Source organism: Falco rusticolus, chromosome 17 (genome assembly GCF_015220075.1).
Source record: "Falco rusticolus isolate bFalRus1 chromosome 17, bFalRus1.pri, whole genome shotgun sequence".
NCBI lineage: Eukaryota > Metazoa > Chordata > Aves > Falconiformes > Falconidae > Falco > Falco rusticolus.
Window position 1 is genome coordinate 7,411,669 of NC_051203.1, and position 26,581 is coordinate 7,438,249.

At 39.9% G+C, this 26,581-nt stretch overlaps 1 protein-coding gene across 1 annotated transcript in view; it reads right to left on the reverse strand.

Moving 5' to 3' along the window:
• Positions 1-4,743: 4,743 nt before the first annotated feature.
• Positions 4,744-26,581, reverse strand: part of NGF (nerve growth factor) — a 33,992-nt gene continuing 12,154 nt past the window's right edge. The window contains exons 2-3 of the mRNA XM_037410404.1: positions 8,897-9,037; positions 4,744-5,623 (exon numbers count right to left, since the gene is read on the reverse strand). Of these exons, the coding sequence (XP_037266301.1) occupies positions 4,892-5,611 (720 nt within the window). The 5' untranslated portion in view covers positions 5,612-5,623; positions 8,897-9,037 and the 3' untranslated portion in view covers positions 4,744-4,891. The remainder of the gene's footprint in view (positions 5,624-8,896; positions 9,038-26,581) is intronic.

The window sequence follows — 26,581 nt, forward strand, 5'->3', positions numbered from 1 at the left end:
CTCCAGCAAATGAGTCTGTAATGCCATCTTGTCAATAACTAAGCCACTGAGAGATGGCACTGTTGAAAACAGTTTCTCAGTCAGTAAATATAACACAGACACAGGAATGTGTATTAGAGAGAAATATTAATTAAATTAAAAAATTTAATTAAAAAATAGAGAAAAAAATGACATTTAAGCAGGACACTCAAGCTTCTTTGTACCTGACTTTGCGTCAATACAGAATTCTGTACGTTGATCGTCATATGAGTTGCAGAAAATAAAATGGTGGACTACCACGTACTTGATTGGAGAAAAAAAGAAAGAAAAAAGCTAACCATGATAAAGGACAGTTCCTGAAATATTTGCAAGCTGCAGACTTAACAACTGTGTAGACAGCTGATAATGGTTGTCACAGCTTCCCAAACAGCAGCACTAAATCAATTCACAGTATTTGGAAAATTACTTACTTCAACGCTGAAGCTAGATATTTCACATTAGAATACATAAATTTGCATTGCTGTTTGTATTTAATCTGCATAATCTCTAAAAGTTCTGTCACTTATATGTTGGTATGATATTCCTCATGGGTTTACTTTCCAGAAGAGCAAGCTGAAGACAGGTGTTTTGGTTCCCTTTTCAGTTCTCAGGCTAGACGGTACTGTACAGAAGTGTACAACAATGTACTGTAACCTAATGATGTCAAAGATCGAGTTGCTTCAACTGAGATGATATTTTGGGCATCTCTAGCTGGATTTTATCTCTGAGGAAAACAAAAAATTAACAGCTTGGCAGTAAGTTAGTTTTGTAATTAAATCTTGATGTAGCTCTTTGCTTTTAAGATACCAGTTGTTGCCCAAGGAAGCAGAGAGCAGCCAGGATAATCGGTAACAAATGCATGCGATTCACCTCCTGGAGCATTGCATTCTGAGACTGAGTTGCTAGTATGATGTGGGAAACGCTGGCTTTTAAAATACCCTCGCAGTGTGTTTGTGTAGAGGAATTTTCCATGACTTCTCACCTGTCTGATGCAGGATGCTAAGAGATAATTTTTATTGAGATAATCAGAAGGTCTTTATGAAAGATGTCTTGTCATTGGCTTCACTATGGTTTGGAAGGCTAAGCCTCCAGAGTACCAGCAACAGTATCAAAAATGCTCTCCTGGGTTTTATTTTGTTTCTGATTTTATTAACCCAGCCTTATGTACTGTAAACGAGTAGCATTTGTGAGTTTGTACAAAATTAATGCAATAATTGCTGTGTACTTCCTCATTCACATATTGAAATTCCAAAAATGTTGCCATGTTTAACAGTGTCCATGTACAACACTGAAAATGTTCTAAAGTTCTTTCTCAGCTTTCTGTAGATGAATGACAGCTGTGAACATGACTTAACTCCTGCCTGGAAGCATGCAGATTGTGGCAGATGTCACTGAAAGTTCTGTAGTCTCTGCATCTCACTCAAGGCAGAAGCATTTCTGGCAGATATTTGCCTCATCTGTTCTCTGGTGTGTCCAGAGATGGCAGTTTCTTATACCTCCAGGCAGTCAGTCCTGTACTTAATTTCTGGTTGTTCAGGGTATCCTTATCGTATGATACTAACCTTTTTTGATTGCATGAAACTCTGTGCTTGGGCTTTACCAAGAGTATTTCTTTGTTGCTGGAGGTAACAGGGAAGTGTGATGCCAGTTACTGCAAGAACAGGCAGGACTACTGTTGTTTTAAATCCTAGTCTTTATATGTGGTGCAAACATCTGTAAGTGGAATGAAGTTTGAGTGCAGCAGGGGCAATTTCACAGATTGGGTTTGTGTTGCTGTGGTCTGAGATGGAGCCTTATCTTACCACCTAAGTGCACAGTTAATAAAAAATCAAAATATGGCAATAATTCTTTTTCTAAGAATGCAGGTTTCCAGGTTTTTCTTATTTTATAATCATAAATCCACACATTCTCATTGATTTAATTTATTGAAATCGCTTATCAGCAGATTGTTGGTCATGTCAAGGTGTCACACAGACGTAATAACATATGTGCAAGGAGAGAAATAATGTACACACTTAAAATTTAAGTTGCAGTCTTGGGCTTGTAGCTCTAAGTCTGGTGTTCCAGATTCTGCAATTGCCAATGGGATCAAAATCAAGTGTGAATGCATTGACCTGCCCTTTTCACTCTTCCACCCTCCCATATGAGACCTTTTTTATGAACAGGCAAGAAATGTCAGTAATGCAATAGATCACTGTCATGAAGGATGAACTAGTAGTCTAGTTTTGGTCTTGGGAGCATAAAATAAAAATCAGGTGAAGGGATAAATGTGGACTAGATCACATCAATATCTGCAAGACTAAATAAACCTTCCTCCCATCATGAATAGGTGAATGTTTATTAATAGAGATTTTAATCAAGGTCCAGATTTATAACAGTAGTTCATAGACCTTTTAATGACAGCTCTTTGCCCTTCAGATTGGGTGTTACAGGTTGTAGTACCTTGTTCTTGTCAAGAATGCGCTTTGAGGTGTAGTCAGGGAACTCCTAAGTGGGCTGAATGTGGAAGGAATGTCAACTCCCAAGATTGCTTTAAGAACCATAGCATATGGTTTGGGTTGAAGGGGACCTTAAAGACCATCTAGCTCCAATCTCTCTGCCACGGGCAGGGACACCTTCCACCAGCCCAGGGTGCTCCCAGCCCCGTCCAGCCTGGCCTTGAACCCTTCCAGGGATGGGGCATCAACAGCTGCTCTGGGCACCCTGTGCCAGTGCCCCGCTGCCCTCGTAGTGAAGAATTTCTTCTTTATAACTAATCTAATTCTCCCCTCTTTCAGTTTAAAGCCATTCCCCCTTGTGCTATCATGACATGCCTTTGTAAACTGTTTCTTCCAGCTTTTCTGATGAAGCAAGTTGTCAGTTTCAAGGCTCTTTGAAGCAATGCCAAGGCTTACACGTGTTTGAAATTACTAAATGCACTGATGAGACGCTTTCAGTTGCAGTTTTGTTATGTCGGTGGTAAAATAATGGCAGGCTCCATAAACCTGGAAGTCCTGGGAGAGTAGCAGCTTCATTTTTCCCTAGTTGTGTTGTGTCATATATGGTAAAGAACACTTCTAAAGCAGATTTATTACTTTGGTCCATTGCTTTATGACCACTAAAGAGCACAGGCGGGACTCTGCTCCAATTCTGTGTTTTTCTTTGCTTCAGAATACTGTGTGTCACTGATCTCTCTGTCTCTCTTGTGATGACAGGCAGGTCGCTGCTACTGCTGTTGTGTTCTACTACTGTGTCAGAGCATCTGATGCCTACATGATTGCACTCTTAAGTATTTCTTAGTCTTCCTGGCCTCCCCCTGCTCCAGAACAAGTCACTGTTATTTGGGGGACACAGGACAGTCAGGAGCCAGCCCTCTCCTTGACCTTTCAGATAACTGACTATTCATGCAAATATTGCAAATACGTTTTTCTGGAGAGAGCAAAACATTCTCACTAAAATATTGCTGTCCCACACCATAACCACCTACTAGAGAGGGCTGAGAGGTGGCATGCTAGTGATTATCAGGGATGGTTTCTGTCTCAGCGCCTTCCACTTCATGCAGACTGGCACTATCGTACCAGAAAGCATACCTTGCCTGGGATTGGTTATTTCCAGAGGTACTATTTCACCACAGTGCATTTTCTCTAGAGATCTGCTGCCCTCCTTTGCTTTTTACGTGGAGGAAGAAAATGTCAGGTTTGTTTTTTTCATTAAAGAAATAATTGTGCGTGAGGGAAGGCAAGGGTGAGAGTGTGCTCTCTATGATTTGGAAGAAACCAAGCTGAAAAAACTTAATGGTATTTGTTTTGAAACAGTTTCTGCAATGGGCAGCAGCTGCTTTTCCAAAGGAAACAATGAGAGAAACTGCAGCTTTTTTCAGTGTGCAGTGACTGAAACACCCATTGCAGGCCTCAGGCTCCGCTATGGACTTCCAGAGACCAATGTCCCCCAAAGCACAGAAATTATAAGTATAGAGTTATTTTGGGGGTCCTTGCTAAAACACAGCCTCAGTGATTTTTTTTTTTTTATTATTTTGAATTTTCTTCTGTCATGCATGGAAAGACTTGCTCCAATGTCAAGTCCCCAATTGCCAAAATGCTATATTGAGAGAATTTTCAAATTTTAATTATAAGCCACATGACCCTTTTTATTTTTATATGTGTATTGACATTTGCAACCTCATCAGTCTAATACAGCTCATAAGTAATGAGCTGTAAAATACCATTTAAATGCAAAAATACATACATCTAGATTCTACTCCTGTGCAGACAAATGTTCCAAAATAATTCAGAATGGATTATTTTTGCAGTGAAGGCAATTTGGCAATTTTAAAAAATGCACCAAAGACCTTAGAAATTTATCTGGCAATATGCAGAATAGTATTTCTAGCAGGAGTTCACTAAGATGATTGACGGAAAAAGATTAATAATTTTATGGATAATTACTAAAACTGGAAGCAAGTCTTGAAAAGTCTTTCACGGTCTCTTGGTAGCTGGAAAAAAATTCTTGATATAAAATAAACCTACAAGATTTTCACAGTAAACTGGCGGGTTTTGTGAGGAAAATTCTTTTGTTGTGGAAGAGAGGAATTATGTGTGAAAACGGTGTGCAAAATGTGTTCTTTTTGTAGAATGGCGAGCAAAGATTGTTCAGCAGCCCTGTGAACGTTTCTGAGTCCTAGGGCTGAATGGGACTAAGGTGAACATCTTCTGAAGGGTTTTGCCAGTAAATAAATTGCAAACCACAAAAGGTTTCCAAAAGAGTTTAATAAATAATGAGGTTGTTTCTGTACTGTATAAACTATAAATATACCATGCAGTCCTTTATAACTTAAAATAATTTACAGTGTGAGGTAGGGGGGTAGGAGGATGCTGTCATGGGGCTTAGATCCAGCTCAGGGTCTCCCTGACTTCCTGCTGAGCACACATACACAAGCTGTGTCGATTCGGATAAATCGCCAGGCTGCTTGCTTGCCCTCCATTGTCAGCGCTTTGACAAAGGTGTGTGTTGTGGTGCAGTAAGAGTTCCAGTGTTTTGCATCAATCCCTCGGCACCCACTGGAGACTGGCTTAGGGTCCCTGCACTTGGTCTCAAAAAAGTACTGCTTAAAAACGTTGTTGTTAATGTTGACCTCTCCCAACACTGTCACCTCTTTGCCTTTAATGTCAGTGGCTGTGGTTTTGTCCCCAACCCACATGCTGACACTGTCACACACAGAGAACTCTCCCCGGTGTAATACGGGATGTGTGGTCCTCTTGGTCCTGGCAGTCCTGTTGAGAGAACCTGCGCTGCTGAGAAATCCCAGATTCTGGCCTTGCCCTGATACTGGGGGGCGCTGTGTGCTGAACAGCACCCGAGGAGAGTGGAACCGCCTCTTCTTAAAAAGTTTTGGGTCCATGGTGATATTTATAGCTTCTTTTCTACCTATCGTCCAAGTGGAGTGGCTGTGGGACGTCTGTGGAGCTGCCTGGGGAATGTGATGTCTGTTACTCCGGTGGGTATTGAGCAGGGAGTGTTCTGCAGGATACTCCAGTGGAGCATTGCCCTCTGTCTTTGGAGCTGCCTGTGTGCCGATCAAAAAAGCTATAATCAGAGTGTAGTACAGCATGGACATTACGCTATGCACCTAGAACAAAAGAAAAATGTAACGTTACTGTAAGCCATGCTGGCACAAACAGATGCTGTTGCTGACAATAAATTTGTAAGATATTCAGGATCGTGTGGATTTCATCAGGTATTCATGTGGGTGCCAGATGTTGTTCTTCCGGAAGAGCTCATTCAGACAGCATAAACGTTCTTAATAAAGCAAGAACATTAGAAAATAATAGCTAGATTATTATTAATTCCTCTGGTATTTGTTATTAGAACGCTGTTTATGAAGCGCTTGTTTGGTGTTGTTAATGTGGAGGCCATATGGCGACAGCATGTTCCCAGGAGTGAAATCTCTAGTGATTTTTGCAGCAACCTTTTTGGCCAGGGCTGGTCTCTTGGCTGCAAATACCCGGCAGAGTGAGAGCAGAAGCAGTCCCTTGGCTAAAATAGCTGTCCATTCATTTAATTTGTCTGCAGAGGTGTCCTTGGGGCTAGGGTGGGGACTACCAAGCCGATTACTTGTGGAGGGGCAGGGAGCCCCAGGGAATTGTGCCATTATCACACACTCAACAGCCACGCTTACCTGCCATGGGGACAGGCCCCACCACTCTAGCTGGCTCAGCAGCCTCCAGCAGCCTCCATCTATCCTATCTGCCCTTTCAGGATGCACCACATTGCTGATTTGGGGCAGATAAAGCCCAGGCTCCTTTCCAGAAGAGCTCAGGCATCACATGTCACAAAGGCAGATGGGATTTCTCCATGTTCAAGCTGCCTATTAGGGCAAATATGGGTATTACATAGGAGCACCGTGGTGACAGGCTATTTCTGGACTGGCATCTTGGGTATAGCATAGGTAAAACCCAGCTGCGGACATAGTACTGGGAATTATGTACAGGGAAGCATCTTCCTTTTTTCAGAATGCCATGAGCAGGGAGCTCCATGAATGCCACGGCATAGCAGATCCAGTGCTAGCCTTCCTTCCATCTGGAGAACGTGCGTATCTGTTTGGGTGTGGAAAAGCGTTAAGACAAATGCCTAAAACTTCACTAAGAACATCATTATGCTAGAAGACCAGCGGCAGTAATAGTTTTTTAGGTAACTATCACGTATTCACTAATTCAGCCACGTTAGGTTAACAAATTAGCAGTAGGCATCCTGGGAATAAGAGATTAAAAAATTATCTGAAATTGCACTGAAGAGCAGACTTACTTCCTCTGTGAAGACTTAATAGGTATAAACAGCAAACTACTGAGTGAGGCTCCTCCCCTGTCTCTTTGCCTTGTTTTGCCTGACATGCCTCAGCTGGCCCCGAATCACACTGTGTCCGGCCAGCAGGCAGGCAGCCGCACAGAGACTGGACAAACAGGGTTTTGTAAAAGGGGAATCAGGCTCTGCAGTTCCGCTGTGATTTCCCAGCATGTCTTTATGTTTTTTCTGGGTGTGGGTCAATTACTGTTGAAGTTCCCCCTCTCATTCTGCTCGGCTTTCTCAGACTAGAATCCCAAGCAGCCCTAAAGCACTCAGCCAGGGCTTTAGCTTTGCTGGAGCACAGTCTTGTAGAAAATGCAGAACCTGAAGATGTCCCACAGGATCTTGTGTGGATAGCCTTATCTTGGACAAGAACTGAAATGAAATAAACAGCGGTGTTTGTGCAGGGCTAGGCAAGCATTTAAGAAATCAGTAGAAGGAGCCAAGTGAAGGTAGTGACTGAAGGGGGTGAAGGTGCTACAGTCCCGGCATCAAGGGGAGAAAAGAAGAGAAAGGCCAAAAGCCACATTAACAGTTGTCTGTACAACAGTTGGGCTGGAATTGTTGGGGATAAAATGATGATGAGGAAAGTAAAATCTCACAGAAAATCCTTACTGTTCCAAAGCTACTTTAATTTGCTTAAAACAAGGCTGAGGGTTGCTGCTTTCCCACATGCTGCTTGTGCTTGAACAGTCATCATCATCTGTATAAGGAAACAGAGCTGGGCGTAGCTCAATAGCTCGGCTATGCACAATTCAGAGTAACCCCTTATTCTACAACCAAATTAAAATCAGATGGCTTATTACATCTCTAAAGAGTTAGCTTTCCCAACAGAAATGTTAATGGAAAAGGTTTGCAGAACAAAATCCAGGCACAATTTAGACATGCCAATAGCAGCCTCAACCTATTGTGTTTATACATAAACCCTTTTTTTATTATTTCCTTCTATAGGAAAGAGACGTTGCAATGTCAGCAAAGAGCTGTTTCTGGTTTTGTGCTATACAAGATTCACTGCTCTAAAATGCAGCTACATTTATCTCCCCTCTCTGAGTTTCTTATGTTGCCTATGCAAAGATTACTGCTTTAAGGCCATTAACACAAAATCAGAAAGATCTCACCTGCTCGCCTTTTTTTTTTTTTAACGTGTCTTGTATTTCCTTTCTTTGTGTCAAAGCATTCTGTGGGCAGTGTGGCCCAAAGACAGACAAAATGTATTTGAGACACCTGGTAGTCTTCCTGAAGGTTCAAAATTTAATCTTTCAATGAATTATTAAATTAGTGGAGAATAGAAACTGACAGATTAAAAAAGTGGACTAGACTTGATGACAACACAAGCAAACAAAGTTAACATTTAAAGAATAGGTATGCCTTTGTCAGTGAGGATTGCAGACTTTTTTGCTGACGTGCAGCTATTTTACAGGCTATTTTGAGGGGGTTATTTCTAAACTTTGTCACATAATCAGTTACTACACCCTTTCATGGTGCTTTCTAGATGTGTTCACAGTGCATGCCAAGTGGAGCCGCCTGAACTTCCAGGGAGATGCACAGCTGCCAATTCTAGTGCTGGTAGCACGTGGCTATCTGTAACATTGGCCACAAAGGTTGTTGCAGGCATTTCAATGCCAAAAATACAAAAACTTCACTAAAACAGAGGATGTTTAATGAGAACTGTGACTTCTAAGCGAACCATCTCTCATTATAAGTAAACATTACCCACAACATCTGGAGACAGAACAAAAAAAGACAAAGTAAGTGGAAACTCCCATTTTAGCCAGACAATAGCTTGCTAGCGGGTATCAGTGAAACAGCTTGTTTAATAAGTCAAAGAACTAAGCTTTTCCAAAACGAAGAGTATTAAATGCAAACTGTCTTCAACTTCATTCTTTGATAGACAGACCAATGATTGTTTAAGTTCACGATAACAGCTCTCTTCCCCGCTTGTATGTTGGTCAAGTGTCGTTTAAACGCTTCTGGTATGGCTATTAAGGCTATTGTGTGATACTGGCAATAGATGAGTTCAGTCTGCTCTGAGAATAGAGTGTGTGTGTGTTGTGCTTACCTCTGAGTGTACTGCACAAAAAATTGCTCCCCCAGCAAGGTCTTTATTTCATCCAGACGCTGAGCTGGGGTTGGCTGCAGCATGCCATCGGGCCAGTTCGACTGCGTAGCTGAGTCTGGGAGTTGCTTATTCTGCGTTCCACTAGAAGTAGAAGTATTTGTTTTAATAAATAGCCAACAAATATGTGTTTTCAGTTCCATTCCCCGCTTGGCAGTAGGAGTGCAGGGACAAATCTACTTGCTTGGCTCTCTGAAGCGTGCCCATTCACTGTTACAGTGTAGAGGTTGTCTAAAGTGCAGTTCATGACTTTCAAGAGCAGTGCATTTCTAAGACAGAGCTACCTTTATTAGGCACCTTTACGAGACTCTGGTTAACAGTCCGCTGCTCCTGATCCCTTTCAGGCATCTTCCAGGCTCACCAAAACCAGGAGTGATGCAGCCATAGTGAAGCAATACCTGCCGATGTCACACACTGAGTTTGCACAGTAGCAACAGATAAATGAGGACCAAGACATACCCACACCCCCATCATCTTTGTCTGGGAAGAAAATCTGGTTACACAAAAGGTACCACTAGCTGTGTGCCATCAAATGCAGCTAAGGTATAACTCGGCAGCTACTCTTTGTGGTTGTCCAGATTGGTCTAAACAGCAGTTTCACCAGCTTTTTCTGTGTCCTTTTTCTGTTACAGTACTTGAAATTGGTGCACTCCTGTTGTCAATACTCAAGCACACAAAACCAGAGGCATTTATAGTACCTACAAGACATGAACCTGTCTATTCCCTCTCCACAAACCTGCTATGCACACACCTTAGTTACATGGCTCGTGCCCTGCGCGTTGTCTTCTCATGATGCCCAAATGCTGGAAGTCCCTGAAAGGGGTTGCAGATGTGCATACTGCCCTACATTATGAATAGCTAGTGGAAAGTAGCTTTAGTTTCTCCTTTGAGTTTTCATCAATGCATACAGTAATATTGGCAGTGATGATAATATTCCACATGAAATACCAGCTGCCCACAGGATAGTTCTAGCCTCCCCATCATTGTCTAAGCTAAGTGTGAAGAAATGCAGTTGCAAAGTTGGCTAGACTCTTTTGTAGTAGTGTCACATTCAGTGGAGGTGAGTGGAGAAAAAAAATAAATCATACAGCTCATTAGACTGGAGTGACAACATCTCATATGTTGTCCAGTGACAGTAGTCTGCTGACTGTTTGGAATGCAAGTTCCACTTGGGCAATTTCAAAAGAGGCAGCTTGAGGGTCTGTTTCAGTGAAGAGATGATAACTGAGATCTTTCATTCACACATGGAAAAAGAAGAAAAAAAAAAAAGTTATAAGGGTCTTATACTGCCAGGGCAAAAAGACACTGGTGCTAAAAGCCAGCAAACTGGTCAGCCTCAGTGCTGGATGTCTGCAGTTTTAGGTAAACACCAGAAAATCAGTATGCTGTACGAAATGAAACTTGGAGACAAGCTTGGGATGACATTTTAGGTGGTGAACCAAGTGTGTCCTTATCTGATGGAATCTCTTAATCGAGACCTTTGGCAAACTAGCACTGGTGAGGTGAAAAGACAATGAGTCACCCTCTTTCTCTTCTAGGCAGGCTTCCTTTTTTCACTAGTATTCAGGCAGGAATCAGGTGAGGGCCAGAGACATACTCAAATCTTCGTGGCTTGGGAGAGAATCTGAAGACCTTTCACAGGACAAAGGCCTTAAACTTGGTGTGTGATTCAGAGTGGGTCCAAATGAGGTATTTGGCTGGGATACTCTTTTCATTGAGGCAACATAAACTGTGGACCTGCTCCTGGACTTAGGAGGAATTGGCCAGAAGATAAGGGTAGCTGCTGAAGTCTTGGGAAGAAGAGGAAAGCAATGGGCTGAAAGCAACAACTACAACAGCAGGGAAATCTCTTGATCAGTTCAGTAGATAATCAGGAGAGTAAGAGATTGCCATTTGTTGGCAGAGAATTATCTGTTTGTGGCTGATACTTGAGAATTACTGAAAATACAAAGCTTGCAGACGCATGAAAGCACATATTAAATGCTTGTCCTTTTGTTACTGTAAAGGCAGAAATAACTCGTCTTACTACACTGTGAATAGTCATATAGACCCCAAATCAAAGCAAAATCATTGTCTTCACCACTTAAATCCAGCATGCTGACATCTGCTCAGCAGAGTACATTTCTGACTAATTTCATGACTGCCATTGAAAGTGATAGGAATGGTGTTTCATTAATCTTAAATATTTGGATAGCTTATCTGTTCCATGTAATAAGGTAACTAAGAGTAGTATAAAGTAGTCCTGTACTGCAGAAGATCCTGCTGGATTCAGTGTGGAGATTCAGGTGCATTTGTTAAGGAGAACATGCTGCTAACACAAAAGCATGAACTGGATTCGTTTTACACCTGCACAATTTCTGTCCATGGGAGAGCTGGCTGCCAGTAACTGTAGCCATTGGGTTTGGCTCTTACCAAGATCCAAATACAAGCTACTTACTTTTTAAAAATCTAACTGAAATCTTCCAAGTCAATCATTTTTGTGCCTGTTGTATCACATTTTGCAACACTTCTGCAATGATTTGGCCACTCCTTGGATCTACTCTGTCTGTAGATCATAGCTTATGTTCTACTGTACCTGTGTTAAAGTATTTAGGAGTTAAGCTAGTTACAGTGGTATGACTGTGGCAGAAAGGTCAAACAAAGTTCTAAAATCCAAAGCTTCATGCTAGCAGATTGAGTATCCTATATTTTTGCAAGAATGCACTAGTAAAGTAATAACCCTTTCAGTGGACTTTTGACAGTTTAGTAACAGTAATGATAGAGCTATAATGTGCCGGCCACTGCCAAAAGTAATCCAACAACTTTTCCAACTGTTCTGCCACCCTAAGAAAACAGTGTTTCACTTCCAACTGGCTGGTTTTATAACCACAAGAGTTTATTTTCAGCTGGTTTTTTTTTTAAAGTTCTTTTACTGTCTTATTCCCGGATTCCCGCTTGTGGCAGAATCCAGTAAATGATGCAGTGTTATTGAAATGGTGCTGAAGACAGCATCTATATACTATTCCTCTCTACCTACCGTTCCTAGAGATACCCTACTGAAGTATTTCTTCAGCATTTACATGCATTCAGGATTGCAGACCTGGGGGGTAATAAACCCCACTTCATTTTAATCTCTTAGTCTCAGCACATATAGTAGGAGTTCTGGCGCATTCTAAATATGTAAAATGCTATTTGCACATGAGTGCTTCATGGGGGTTTACAGTAGAACAAATACAATATTTACCAACTGATCTAAGGGCTGTCTGAAAAAGGTAATAAAAATGAAATATAGATGAACAGTCTCCCTATTTATCTGCTTATTTGGCAATCATGCAATGAAGATGCCATTAGTAAAAGCTGAACAATCTAAAAGCAATGTTACGAGGGGCTTAATGTAAGAGTGGAGAAATGGATCACATAAAAAAACCAAGTGGTTCTGTGTCTTCAAAAACTCTTTGCTTGCACACACCTGTAAGTCAGACAAGTGCCAAACAAGACAAGTATATGTAGGGAATTCCTAGTTTTTTAAACAGTTATCCCACAGAATCTGAGGAAGAATGGAGGAAAAGTGTGTGTTGCCTGGAAACATATTTAGACTGAAAATTTAGTGAATGTACTAAATTAATTGCTTCCAATAGGAATATCAGTGCTTGAAAGTGTTGCCAGATCTCTGTATAGATCTCTGTTCCATGTAAAACCCCTCACCTGTGGCTCTTGATTCCAGATCAATTGCAATTCAGATTGCAGTACTTCAACACTTAGCAACTGGGATATAAAGCATGTAAAGATACATGTGAGAGTTTTGGAATTCCAAGAGCAGTTTATAGATTTGACACTTCTCTGTGAAAACTGCTGCTGAATTTTGGCAGCTCTGTTTTTGCTGGAATACAGAATTCTATCTAGCTCTTTCAAACCTGGAAGCATTGATAAAATATCATTACAGTGGGGAGAAAAACTAGTGTACTGTGTTGAAGTAGTTCCATTTCATGACTACCACTTGTATATGTATATACCACTGGAAATCTAGCGTGCAAGACTGGACTCCAGGACATCACCCACTCTTCTTCCCCGGGACACTGAACAATGCCACTTCTCACTTCAAGAATGTTAATGTTTTATTTTAAGCTTTCTGAAGGAGGGGAAAATGGAAGCTTGATTTAACACAACTCCAGCAGACTAGCAGTGGTGATGTTTAACCCACATAAAGTCCTCCCCCAGGTATTCAGCTCTGTCACAACAAATCAGAAATACTTCTTTTGCACATTTGTCACAATCCTAATGTTTTGAATAGCTTTTCTGGGGGCTATATTTTAAGCAGAAGTGACTGGACTTAACCAAACCAGGAGGGTTCCTTCCAGTTATGTGTTCTTCCAAAATCAGCTGTTTAGACAGAATAACATCATATATACTTGATGGTAACTGTCAGAACATCAACACCATGTTTTACTACGTTTCAGGGGTATTTTTACATTTGTGTGCAAAGTGGATTGATTTTGCTCTTTCATTGACTCAGCAGGAAAGGCTGGGGGAGTCAGATGAAAGGCTGCTACTTGAAATTCACTTGAAAAACATACAGTTACATTTCAGAAAGTTTGTGGTCTTCTGATGTTTCTTATTTCTGGTTATGTTTGACCATGATATCATGAACAATGGATAGCTTTCCAGTGGGGAAGTCTGCACTGGGGCTTTTAAGAACTTCCCAGTACCCATCAGTCCCAGGGCATTCAGATCACTGAGAATCATCCTTGAGATTAGGAACAATTTTCTTTTTTTCATACTATAGAATGAAGAGAAACACCTGCATTCTTCTTTGCTGCCAATGTAATACAGTTAAGATACATTTAAGTCTTAAAGGAACATGAATTCTGGTAATTCAGTTTCCAGCACATACTGTGGTCTCGCTGTACTGCCTTGTATCAATTAGAACCAGCACTCAGAGACCGGTCATCCAGGTTTTTTTTTCAGGATCAACAATAACGCAGCTTTTTAAAATGAGCGTGATACTTCTAGAACAATCATTGTGAGGTGAAGCAAAATGTGTTTTGTCATGACCAAGAACAATAGAAGTTTTAGCCACAAGTGTATACAAAGCTTCCCTGCTAGGCCAGCTGACAGCCAGCCAGTGCTGCTATAGTGAGAACCTCTAAGGTTTAGTTTACAAACACAGCACTAGTACAATGAAGGCTCCGACTATCAAATCACAGCCATCTCCTCTGGGGCAAATCCCTGCCTTACAGTGTCTCATACAGCTCTACAAAGATGATTCCTAATGTTTCTATATTGGCTGAGTCCCCCAAATGCTGTAAGTTAGAAAACAGGATTCAGCCATTAATAGTCAGGCTGCACTACTGCTGAATTTGATACTCGTTCTTTTGAGACAAATGAGAGTGATCATTTTTGATTAAGCGATTACTTCACTTAAACAGGTAAAACATTTACATTTATTTTTAAATTGCACATGATTTAGCTCCAGCCACCAAACTTTATAGGTTTAAAAAAATGTGATTTTTTGCAAAATAATGACTTACTTTCCATTCAGAAACACAGAATAGTTTTCTATAGTGAGCTGTAAGGGCTGAGGATGTGCATTCAGCACTGAAAACTTTTCATTTTTCAGCCCAATTAATTTTCCAATTAGCTTTTGCTGACAGTGTGATCTGAGTGTTTATTGCCATGTGCTTTTCCTAAATTTGAGTGGAGATGGGGTGAGCAGGAAAAAGTTCCTCATTATTAGTTTGGTGGAGATTAATATACACTCTATTAAAAAGTGTGCAATTCCATCATGTCTGGTTGGAATGTATTCTTGCTTTCCTTGAAGAATGCCATATTTTTTTTCCTTTTAGGTTTTTATCTTAGCATTATACTAGCCTGTAAATATGCTGATTGTATTGCTTTGTGAAATCTCATGATGTAAGGCTTGAAAGACCAGGAAAACAAATAAAAACCTGCTGGAGCAATCAGTAATTAAAGCTGTGTTGCAGTTCTACCAGCATGAAGTGGAAACTTAAGACCAAGCCTTGATTTTATACCAGGACACCTGTGATGCTTCATGTATCTACTGTCATAGTATTAAACAGGTGGGAGCATCCTCAGCTTGCATGAAGTGTGCTGTGGCTTGAATTGAAGGAACAAAATTTTCCAAAACGCTTTGACCAGCCTTTTTGTTGCTTGTTGTTCATAATGCACCAGTAAGGCTTTAATTTTGTCTCAGTTTTTATCCTAGATACTTTCTGTTTGCTGCACACAGAGTACTGATTAGGCTGTTAGAACACAGAAACCAATGATAATATTTAAGAACCTGTCTGTCTTGTAGGCCTTGAGGTTGTTGGGTATCCTGCTGATTCCAGTGATACCTGACTAGGTAAAGTGAAGCACTAGAATTGAATTGGGCTGCCAATGTGGTATTACTGCTATTAATGTCAGTAAAAACGAGGTATGTTTGTCTGTAATACAGAATATTTTTAGTGTCTAATTTTAATAGAGAAGACAGTACAGCCTTCTGATTTCACATTCACCAGATTCCATTGAAGTAGCTTCTACGCTAGTGAGAGGAAAGATAAATTAATGCTCAGTTTGGTTCAGTCAAATACAGCAAGTAAATTATTTTCTAAATGAAAATAAACATTGGCATAGAATGTTGTAATCTAAAGCATGATAGAATTTGGAATGTTGCTTTCTGTCATTCTTGGAGTTGTTGGCCTACTTAGGGACGTGCGAAAAATACACAAAAAGGATATTTAAATCTTTCTGACTTTGTGATTACAGAAACCCTGATACATCTCAATTTAATGAAATGACGCATGCTTCAGAAGTGAGCTCCCTAGTGCAGATAACCTAGTTACTCTGTATTCTCATGCAGTTCATGCAGAAGGAGTGGAAGAACAAGGGATTAGGCTTGTGAGAACACACATCTGATTTACCAATTTTCTAATTCAGATTACAGGAAATAGAAGAAAACCAGCATTGTAAGAACAGGAAATGATAGTTTTCAGAGTATTGAATGAGCCAATAGAGCCCCCAAAAGTATTTGATGAGACTTCTCCATTTCAGAGATGAGAAATGATTACTTTATTAAATAATGACAAAAGAAGTAGTTCATACTATATAGGGTTTGACCCAGCAGTGAAATTTGTGCAATTATTCCCAATGATACAACATGGAGCATGTGTGCTGTGCTAGGGCTACTGATAGTAGATGGTTTGCAGCGAGTCACTGTCACTTGTTTTCTGGTATTATTTGCAATGATGGATGGTATGCTTAACTGTCTACGCAGCAAATGGGATCATGAGGGTCACCAAAATAAGCAACAGGTAGTGTGTGTGTTTTATCTTGCTGCTTCTGGTAGTAAGAGAGAAATGAGGGAAGCAGTTGCTGTTAAAGAGAAAGTGTCTATTGGCACATCTTCCTCACTGAAACATTTGAACAGGTATATGAATTAAAATACAGCAGTAGCGATTCAGGGAAGAAGTTTCTGAGACCTGAGAAGCTTTGAAGGGAATCCTTCAAATTCCATTATGACTAAGAGCCATGTCAGAAGCACTGCATTTCATCTTTCCCTTGATCTTGGCTGATGAGCAAGAAAATGGGAATTTCTAATGGACTTGAGATTTCACTCCTGTATTATATCTACAGTTACTCATCCTGTAAATAAGAGCTTTATGTACACTAAAGAGCCAGTTGGAAGCTACCTGTGTCTCATACACTTCCTTTTGTTCCAAATGCCTCCAGTACTGAAACGTTCCTTTGAGTATTTCTAGGGAGAGCAATAGACTGAGAAAAATGCTGCCCCGCAGCAGTGAGCATGCATCATGTCACCATGATCATCGTCATCACAGGATGAGCAATAAACATCTACCTCTAGGTTTCTGACTCAGGTTTAGTCTAGGCAAGAGTAATAACAAGAATGCTTGACAGCCCATGATGTGTCTGTCCCTTTTGGGTACTTAAGGGGAAACAGCACTATGAGTCTTGACCTGCACAGTGGAGATTCACCAAATCAAACCAGTAAGGCTGTGGAAAACACTTCTTCTTAGGTTTTATTTTATGCTTATTGGGGCATAAGCAATGGGAATGGCTGATTTGCAGGAGACTAGTTTTATCACTTTTATCCTCCTGAACCAGTACATAAATATTTAAATTGCTAGTGCCTCTGTAGAGAAGCCCAAAAAGAGGAAAAAAAAAAATCTATTGCCCATCACCTTCATTGACACTCCATTCCGTCAGAGCACAGGGTGCTGAGTGAAGCTACCTGATGGGAGACATCCAGCCTCCAGCCACAGGCAGTGCTTTCTTGCAGCAGTGGAGAGACTTGCGACATGGGACAGACAGAGCTCAACTTTAAAAGGCTCACTTTGTAACTGCTGAGTTGTCAAACATAAGACTTGTGTTTCTAAGAATGTACTGTTTGGCATCATGATACTCTGACTTGTAGAATATGCTCATGGGAATTTAGAGTCACCAACAGTCATCTAAAATGTGGCTTCTCTTGGAAAACAATACATGATCTTCAGGTCATGGTGGCCATACCAGTGAAACCTTGCGAAGGGATGCAGCTCTTCTTGTGACAGACTGGCTTTTAGTAGAGTGTGAGACATGCACAGAGCCACCCTGACAGGAGAGAAAATTTTATCCTGTTTAAGATAACAAAGACAGACTGACAGTCATTAAATAAAAGGTACAGAAGTTATCTCTGTCAGGATAAAAATCTCCTTAAATACAGTGTAGGAAAAATGAATTGTCACTTACCAAAACTAGTGAAAAGTTTTTCTGAAAATAAATGCCAGAAAACAGCCTTTGAAAGGAGCATGTGGATCTGATTCTTCTGAAGTTGGTGGCCTCAATGGGATAAAGCTGGTAAAATTAGGTGAGCTAGAAATAAAAATGCTGGCTAGAAGTTATCTGAGCATACTACAGTTGTATATCATCCCTATATTATAATCTATAAAGCAAATCCTGAAATTAATGATTGACATGTGATGATAACTTTGGAACTTTGAATACAGACTTCAAACTGTATATATATTTTATAGGACTCCAGGGTTACATAAATCCTAATTCATTGGCACAAAGGAATGACTAAAGATCTCAGGCACTAACTGACAGGAAAACTACTGCAGCATAAATGGGATAAATCATCCCACCCGTATAAAGTTGGATGCCTTTGACGTCTATGGAAACAGATGCCTTCATCCTACCCAGCTGCCAGCCAGCATGAAAGATTGCTGCTCACCTGAAGGTCCTGCCAAACACAAGAAGAGGAGTCATTCCCCAGCTGCTGCTTAAAACAGCGAGTCCAAAGAGCCGCATGAGGGTGGGTGCACGGCCTGTCCTCTCTCTCCCCCCACCTTTCCCAAATGGATCTTCAGCTGGTTCTGTGAAGTGTCTAGCTTGCTATATTTGGTCCTGAGGTTTCCAATACAAAATGACCAGAAGTGAAAGAGCTGGAATTTCAAACTATGAAACTACCAAAATCAAACTGGAATTCATCTGGGAAAAGAAAGTATGAGGGTTATCAGACTGCAATGTTACTATCCCATCTTACATCCATAAGTAGTTAAGCAGAAACATACAATATATTTAAGGGCCAGTAAACTTTTCCAACTAGTGATCTTATTCCAGTTATTCAAAAGGGAATATAAATCCTGATTCTTGTCCAAACCCTGATTAATAAGAACCAGCTGAATCCTAATAGCAATGCTAGCTTTAGTTCTTATTCAAACTAATAATTCTCACTTTAAAAATAATTTTTCACTTTTCTACCACTGTACAAAAAAAGTTCAAACAAGTGAGATTTTTAGCGACTGAACATGCATTCTAGTGTAATGCATAAAATGTGGTGACTCCAAAAATGAGGTAGAAAATAAAAATGAGGTGGTATGTCATGATCAGATTCCCAAAGGTAGATTCCATAATCTGTAATGTTTCTCTAGATTCTGAATTTGGAAAAGAACATTATGTAAGTACATAGAGCATCCAGAAGTTATGGCCAAGATCCTCCTGACTTTTAATACTTGATGCCTGAAAGCGCTTCAGGCTTTCTTGTTCTATTCAGTCTTTACATTAAAAAGGACTTTTGTCTTCTACAAATCTTCCAGTGCTTTTATAATTATTTTAAAAGCCTCAATGATATTTTAATGGGGCAGGAATTCTGAAAATACAAAAGGGAAGTTAAGTCTGTCTGTACTTGTATGTCAAATACAGGAAGGATGCAGCAGTGAAGGCTAGGGTTGAGAGAACTTTAAAATGTATGTTCTGCTGAAGCTGAGGATCTGGCTCCACTTGATAAAAAGTCTTGTAGCCAGAGCAGTTCAAAATGATGTGCTGGATTTTTTTCTGTAAAAAGCCCTTAAGGATATAGACAAAGGGTTGCAAAATAAAACTTCCACCTTACAAAATGGAAATGCTCTTGTGTTCATTCAGAGATTGCTGAGATTAGTGGAGAAATAGTCAATATTGAAACAGGATATTACATTGCATATATAGGATCTTCCATCCAACAATGTCAAATCATTTTACAAGCACTGAATCAAATGGGCCTCACCACCAGCTTATCAAATCCATCAGTAGAAGTTATTCCTGTAGCAAGTGAAGAACCTGAAGAATAACACAGGATTCTTGCCAAGCAGTAGCTATGCTATGCTCCTTTTCCCACTTGCTCCCCCTGACCCCCCCCCTTTTTTTTTTTCCTTTTGCAGTTCTAGGATATTCTTTCCTATTTTTAAATCTATTTTACCTTTGTGAGACCTACAGAATTCGATTACCTTACTAGTGATTGAATTCACTTTCTAATTATTTACTTTACACGGCAACATGGAAATTGTGACAAGAAAACTCAGACAAGAGCTTTAGAAATTGACTTCCTTAATTTCATTGCAGCTGAAAATGTGTATTGACCCCACAGCAGTCACGTTCATTCTGGGCCCACCTTATTCTAACTGCATTTAACCCACCTTGTTAAAAGTCCACATGAGGTATGGGAATAATACTTCTGATTGAATCAAAATGGTAATATTTTTCTTTAAATTAACACGCCCCAAGTTGAATTGAATGTATAAAAGCCTAAGTAATTGGGCTGTTGTTCATTGGCAGTTTGACTATGTATTCTTTGTTGTATCCTGTAAATTTGAGAAGTACATAATTTCTGGATGACTACTGGACATAGGCACTGGAGAGCAGTGACTTGTGTCCTTCTACACACAAGGTGACGTGCAAAGGTTTTGAAGATATTTGTATATCTTCTCATTGCAAAGCCTGACCTTGTTCTGAAGATTGTAAAATGCAGTGATGCTCAAATTCTTGTACTCCACCTGCCTTTTCTATTTAATTTGCATTCAAAACAATTTCCCTAGAACTCCTAAGTAGTCCAGTACAGAAGTGTGAAATAATTGTGCTTTTTGCTATCTAAACTAAGGAAATAGTTTAGCTGGGTGCAAGAAAACCTTTTGACTTTGAAAGCTTTTTAGTAGTTTCTGGTGACTTAAAACCTGGAAGTTACTAACAGTGTGGAAAAAACAGTTTTATTTCTCTGCACAGCAAGACCCTTTTAAATCTGGTGCAATTTTGAAATGAGCGGGTAAAATCTCCTAAGAACAGGGTCTGTAGCAGAGCTGTCCACAAAAATATCTGGAAACGCTGCCAAATAAAGTAAAACACAGAAATGCTGAAGGACTTATCAGATTGCAGTATCATCTGTGTAACTGGTGTAATGTTCTCTGGAAGCACAAGTAGTTCTTACAGAAGTGAGTCTCCTGACATCTAGGGTGGTTTACCAAGAAAAACACAAGGTTCTTGCTATTGCTTAGACCTTTAAGCCGTTTGTTCTAATTTTTTGGCTGATCTGGACATGATGAGAAAAGGGAAACAAGCAAATAGGATTTCATCTTTGAGTTCTAGCACTTCAGAAGCAATGATGCTACATCATTTTCCATGAAGAAACAGAGCTGTTTTGTGAACTGCGGTACCTGTATGCTCTCATACTTTCTATGTTTGTACTCAGAAACTACTTAAGGTTTCTGTGTAAATGCATTGACATTATGCAAAATGCTCCATACCTACATGTTTTTCCCTGTATCTGTTTTTTTTTCTGTTCTGAGCTGTGTTCAGCCTAGGATATTGTCTTGATTAATTGACAGCAGAGTAACCCATTGCAAAGTTGATCTGCAGAAGTGTTCAGTAAGTTTGGGAAACAGATCCTATTTCTTTGCACTTCTTTGTCCTTCTTTGTTCATTGTATTTTTGTGTGTGCATGTGAGCCTCAAGTGGTAGAAACACAGGTGTGGTTTTGCCAGTGTTTGTACTCCATACATTCTCTCTTTACCATAATCCTTTTTTGCACTTTTCTTTATGGAATGAATGGATTAAAAAGCAATAGGAGAATGGGTTTACCAATATCAAGTCCAGCCTGTGACTGCTACCAAGATTAAGTGGTACAGCAGCACACACACGTGACAGGCACTTGCACTAAACCGTTCCATCAGGGCCTGACAGACCTGTGCATTCCCTGGCTAAACAGAGCAGCTGTTCTGTGTGACAGTTGTGCTAATCTGATGATGATTTGCTGCCAGCACGCTCAAGGACCAAGCAATATGTTCCTGCTGGTAAAGTCTTGTATTCTCTGGAACTCAGTCCTGCCCCTGGTCAGGCCTATGTCTTGACTACTCCCTTTTGTTTTCTCTCCAGTTCCCAGTGCTGTCTGCTCCACATGCTTTCTGCCTGTGTCCTCTCCTTTATTTGTGATTCTCCTTGCCTTCTGCTTTCACACATTGAGACCAGCTGCCTTGGAGTTGCTGCCCTACCCAGTCTTCATTGCAGTGCACATTAGACCTCTTCTTGTCCTAAGCATCTTGACTTTCATTGTCTGTGGAAGGTACTTACCCATTACTGCATTGACGCATTGCACAGTGGCTCACACAGTTGCAGTGCCAGACAGCCACTGGCAACTGTAAAGAGAGGTAGTAACAAACCATGGTGGATTCTGTACATTAGCAACAACGTACAGATTCAGAAAAATGAAATCAAACTGCATTTCCTTGTACTGAATTTCCTTGAATCCTTGAATGAAGGAGGTTACTTCATTCCTATGCTCTGAGGATCGCAGCTCTGCTTTACTTGAGACCCTGACACTAAACCTGTGAGGCCAAAAAATACAGTCCAAACTTCTACACTGTGCAAAACTCCCAAAATCCTGAGTGTGTCAGGCAGCTGTTGCACAAAATATCTGACTAATGCTCCCAGAGAGCAAAGATAGTTTGAACTGGGTCCATATTTTAGCTGTATGGTGTGGGCTTCTGGCCACAGACCCAGTGAGCAGTGGGCGAGTAGGAGTTTGCTGTCTTTGTATTATGTCAGAGTTTGAGGGGAGGCAGCTGTTGTGAATGTTTTAAGATAGGAGGTTTTTCTTCCCCACCCAGACATTTAAGGTTCAATGATATTTAAGGTGAAATTTAAGTCTGCGAAGGGATTTGTTTGGCTCTTGGACCAGCAGCCTCTGGAGCCTGACCACTCTGCAACATCCATACCTCACACAAAGCCTTGACAGCGATCAGTAATACGCAGAGCAAGTGAAGGATGACACAGAGTGCGAGATGTCCTCCCTTGCTGGGAGTCTGCAGCTGTCTCTGAAATAAATGCTTGTGTTCTTTGTACAGTTCTCCTGGTCATACAGCCATTTTGTGCAAAAGGACAGTTCATCAGAAAACTGTAAAGAAAAGATCCCATCCTTTCTTGTACTATTCACTCCCTAGTTCATGGGAATCCTTTAAGCAAAGAACAAAGTGCAAAGAAGTTTAAATGAAGTTCAGCCTTCAGCAACCTCTGATTCCGAACAGGAAACAGGGAGTTGGACAAACCTGTCATCCTCAACAATTCCTATAAATCTGTATTTGGCAACACACTTGTGTTAGGAACATTTGGAGGGTTCTTAAATGTTTGTTTTTTTTTTCTGTTTTCTAGTGTCATCTGGTTGCTGAATGCATGCTTTATCTACAACCAAAAGGTATAAAGGGGAAGATGCATCTCTTTCTTTTTAGTTGTGCACTTGCATGTTTCTACCACTTTTTCTAGAACTCTTTTTGGCCTTGTTCTAAGTCTGAGTAAATCTGAATGCCTAAATTGCAGAGCAATGCTAATCGCTGATGTCGTTGCACATCTTTATGCTGTTTGCGCTTCAAATTACTGTGGGGTTCACTGACTTTCCTGGTATGCAGAGTCTGAAATCGGGGAATGCTAATAAAGTAAGCCAGAATTAGAAGACTACTGTTACTGTGTTTACCAGCATATGATTTTCCTTGCTGTCTTTATTATATTAGGTATAAACCTTTTTTTCCATTTCCATAGTGAGAAGAATCAATAGATTGAATGTGTGAACTCTTAGAAACTGGAAGAGTAAACTGCTGTAAAGGTTTTCTCACCCTACAGTCATCAAAACAATTTTGCAGAAGCTGATTAAACAAAAACTTATTTTAGTACTGCATCACATATCTTATAGAAGATATGGGGGAAGGAGTCAGAGTGCGAGGAGGTACTTCTGAAAGTTGTGGAATGGTAACTTGCTATAGGAATAAGAAGCTACAGAAATAATGACTTGTAAATAATATTTGAAGGCTACAGCTGGTAAGAGCAATACAGCTTGAAGTTCAGATCATGCTTCTTCCAGTTTAATAAGGAAAAAATGCTGTAGACAAATGCACATATCTTCCTAGCATGACAAGATGTGAAGAGCCTTTGGTTGCTTAAACTACTGAGAAGGATGGCAATTGCAAAACCTGTAAACTGCTCAGCCTGAGACAGCACTGCAGCAAATACTGTTGATACCACTGCTACAAAATGGAGCCATGTTATTCAAACCAGTGTGGATAAAGAGTTATGGCCTGCATGGAAGAATGCTATCTTTGTGCAGACTTTGGTGTTAAAAAATGGTAACTTGAACTCACAGATCTACTGATTACCCTGCTAAAAGAAGACTTGGAATCTCTTCCCAGAATTACAATGTTTTAATTACAAGAATGTGAGCAACGTCTTAATCTTATTAGTAGAGATAGACATGGATAAGGCAGAAACAAAATCCACAGCAACATAGCCTAAACATAAAACTCAATGGCTTGGAGGCTAGTAACAGCAATGGTAGATACAGCAACAAAACTGCTCCCTGTCCCTGCTTTTTGTACAAGACTAAGCTTGACAGTGAATAAGTTGGAGGAAATACCTCTTCTGCCTCATAACATTGAGCTACATCACACACAGCTATTTGAAAATGTATAGCTGAAATGTAGGAAGAGGTATTTCACGTTTATAAACCAAATCCAGAGACAGGTGATTATTTTCCTTAAATTTCCTTTTAGTCCTTCTAAATTTACGTAACATTCAAAGATCAGTAAGAATCTTATCTGTAGCTGATTCCGACAGATGTTAATCTTTCCCTTGGCTTTGCAGTCTGCTTGAAATACTACTTGTTTCTTCATGTCAGGCCTCTGGCAATGCTTACTGGAGTTAGCATTAGCCTCCAGTGAATCCCATTTTTGCTGTCATTAACTTTCTAAACTGTTCCCCATAGCTGGCAACCTTTCCATGCTTGGAGACCTACCTAGTGGGAAGCTGGGAGAATGATGTGTTTTGTCTGTCTAGAATCACTGTGCCTTTAATTGAGATTTGTTTAACTGTCATTAAGTCCATTGACACTGTAGGCATTTCATGACAGTGATCACATACATTGCTTGTACACTGGCTGTGTTTCTGTTGTGATTTACCTATTAATGAAAGAAAAGAAAAAAGCTCCATGTTTACTTAAGATTTTTACAAGTAGCCTTTTTTTTCTTCTGTTAACTTGGCTAATAAATTCAGCAAATTTTTGGAATGGAAATTAGAGATATGGCCCATCTACAGATTCTGTGCTATGTTCTTTATTTATTCTCTGTATTTATTTATTCTCTGTATTTATCTAGCAAAATACAGGTGCTCCAGTTTCAGTAGCTACTTGTCTAGATAGCAATTCAGACTGCTGTCAGAACCCATAAACCCTGGGTTTATGGTTGATTCCAAATTTGGGCTGAATCTTGATCAGAAAGTAACAGGAACAGAAACATTTCTCCCCACAAATGCCAAGGACTTCACAGTGAACAGAAAACACCGGGTGCGGTGCTGCTATGTACATTCATCGGTCATACAGCTGGGTAACAGAGCATAGGTTACAGGTTATCTCCTTCTCTTGGAACATGAATCAGGGGTGACCAAGGCTATGTAAGTTATAACATGAGCTTGACAATGATCTCTTTAGCGTTTGGGGAAGGCAAATCCTTGCTTCTCAATAAGAAAAAAGAAAGCCAATTAATCAGCTGAGTCATCGTGCTCTTCTTCAGTGTTGGTATGAATGGCATTCCCTATGGATCGCCCTACACAGAGGGAAATCCCAAATCAAGACTGAGTGAGTTCAATTAAATGTTTCAAGATATCACCCATGAGCTTTAGATAAAATAAAAAGTAGGGATATTCTCAGTCAAGCAGTTAATTGCTTCCTGAAAACTTGCATTGTTCTTCACAATAATTTGAAGATTTTCATTAGGGCTTCCTCTAAGTAAAAGAACTTTATTCCCATGTTATGGGTTAACATTAGGTTACACTGTAATGTAGGAATTAACAAACAGGAACATGGCACCTGCATCTCTCACATCCCTCTTTCTGAACAATGCTGCCTTGTTTCTGGGACAGATAATTTGCAGAGCCTCTAGGAATTAAAACAAGTTTTTAGAAGCTTTAGGAAAGATAAATAATACCAACCTACCCAACCTGTTGCAGATATTACTATTAGCAGCAAAAGTCACACCTGGAAGGGAGATGGGGTATTTTAGAGTTAAGTCAGTAAGTTTTTCAGTTATTATTTTTAGAGAATTAATCCCAAAAGAATATTTTTATGGATTTTATTTATTACATCTAGGAAAATTTATTTCAAATAGGAGCTGAAGACAGGTTATGTCAAATTTTTTGCAAGAGTTTGTGTAGTTGAAAGTAACGCTGGTTGTTTTAAGTACTTGTCTGGTTCCTGAATGTGCCCCAGGTTGTGTGCAGTGATGAAAAATTTATCATCAGCACATCTGTAAATGAATCATCTTTCTTCCCGCACCCACATGGTTGCACAATTTTACTGACTGATTGCTTTGATGAATATTTGATATTTGTCATGTGAAGCTATTCCATCATATTTGTAATATCGGAAATTCCGTGCACACTTAACACCTTAATACGATGTCACAATTAATGTATTCATAATAATTTTGTGACCCAATATAATATGACACAGTAGTCTTATTTAATTACCAATCATATAAAGATAAAAGTTACAACACAGACATCTGGCTGCAAACCATGCACCTGGGTTAAACATTTCTCATCTGGCTTTAGTATAATGTGTAGCACTGACTGTGCAAAGCAGGCAGTAGAACCTTAGATAAGATACATTATTACAAAGTAAGCAATTACTTTTATTTCTCTCTGGTTTTTTTTTTCCTAGTGGATCAAGATGATAAATGTTGCCTGTGCCAAGAAGTCTTCACTCAACACAAATGCTGGAATTGAAAGGTTCTTCCTTTTTATTATATGAGATTTATTTTACGAATTTATTTGTTGAATGATGACATTGTGGGGAGAAAAGTGAAATAA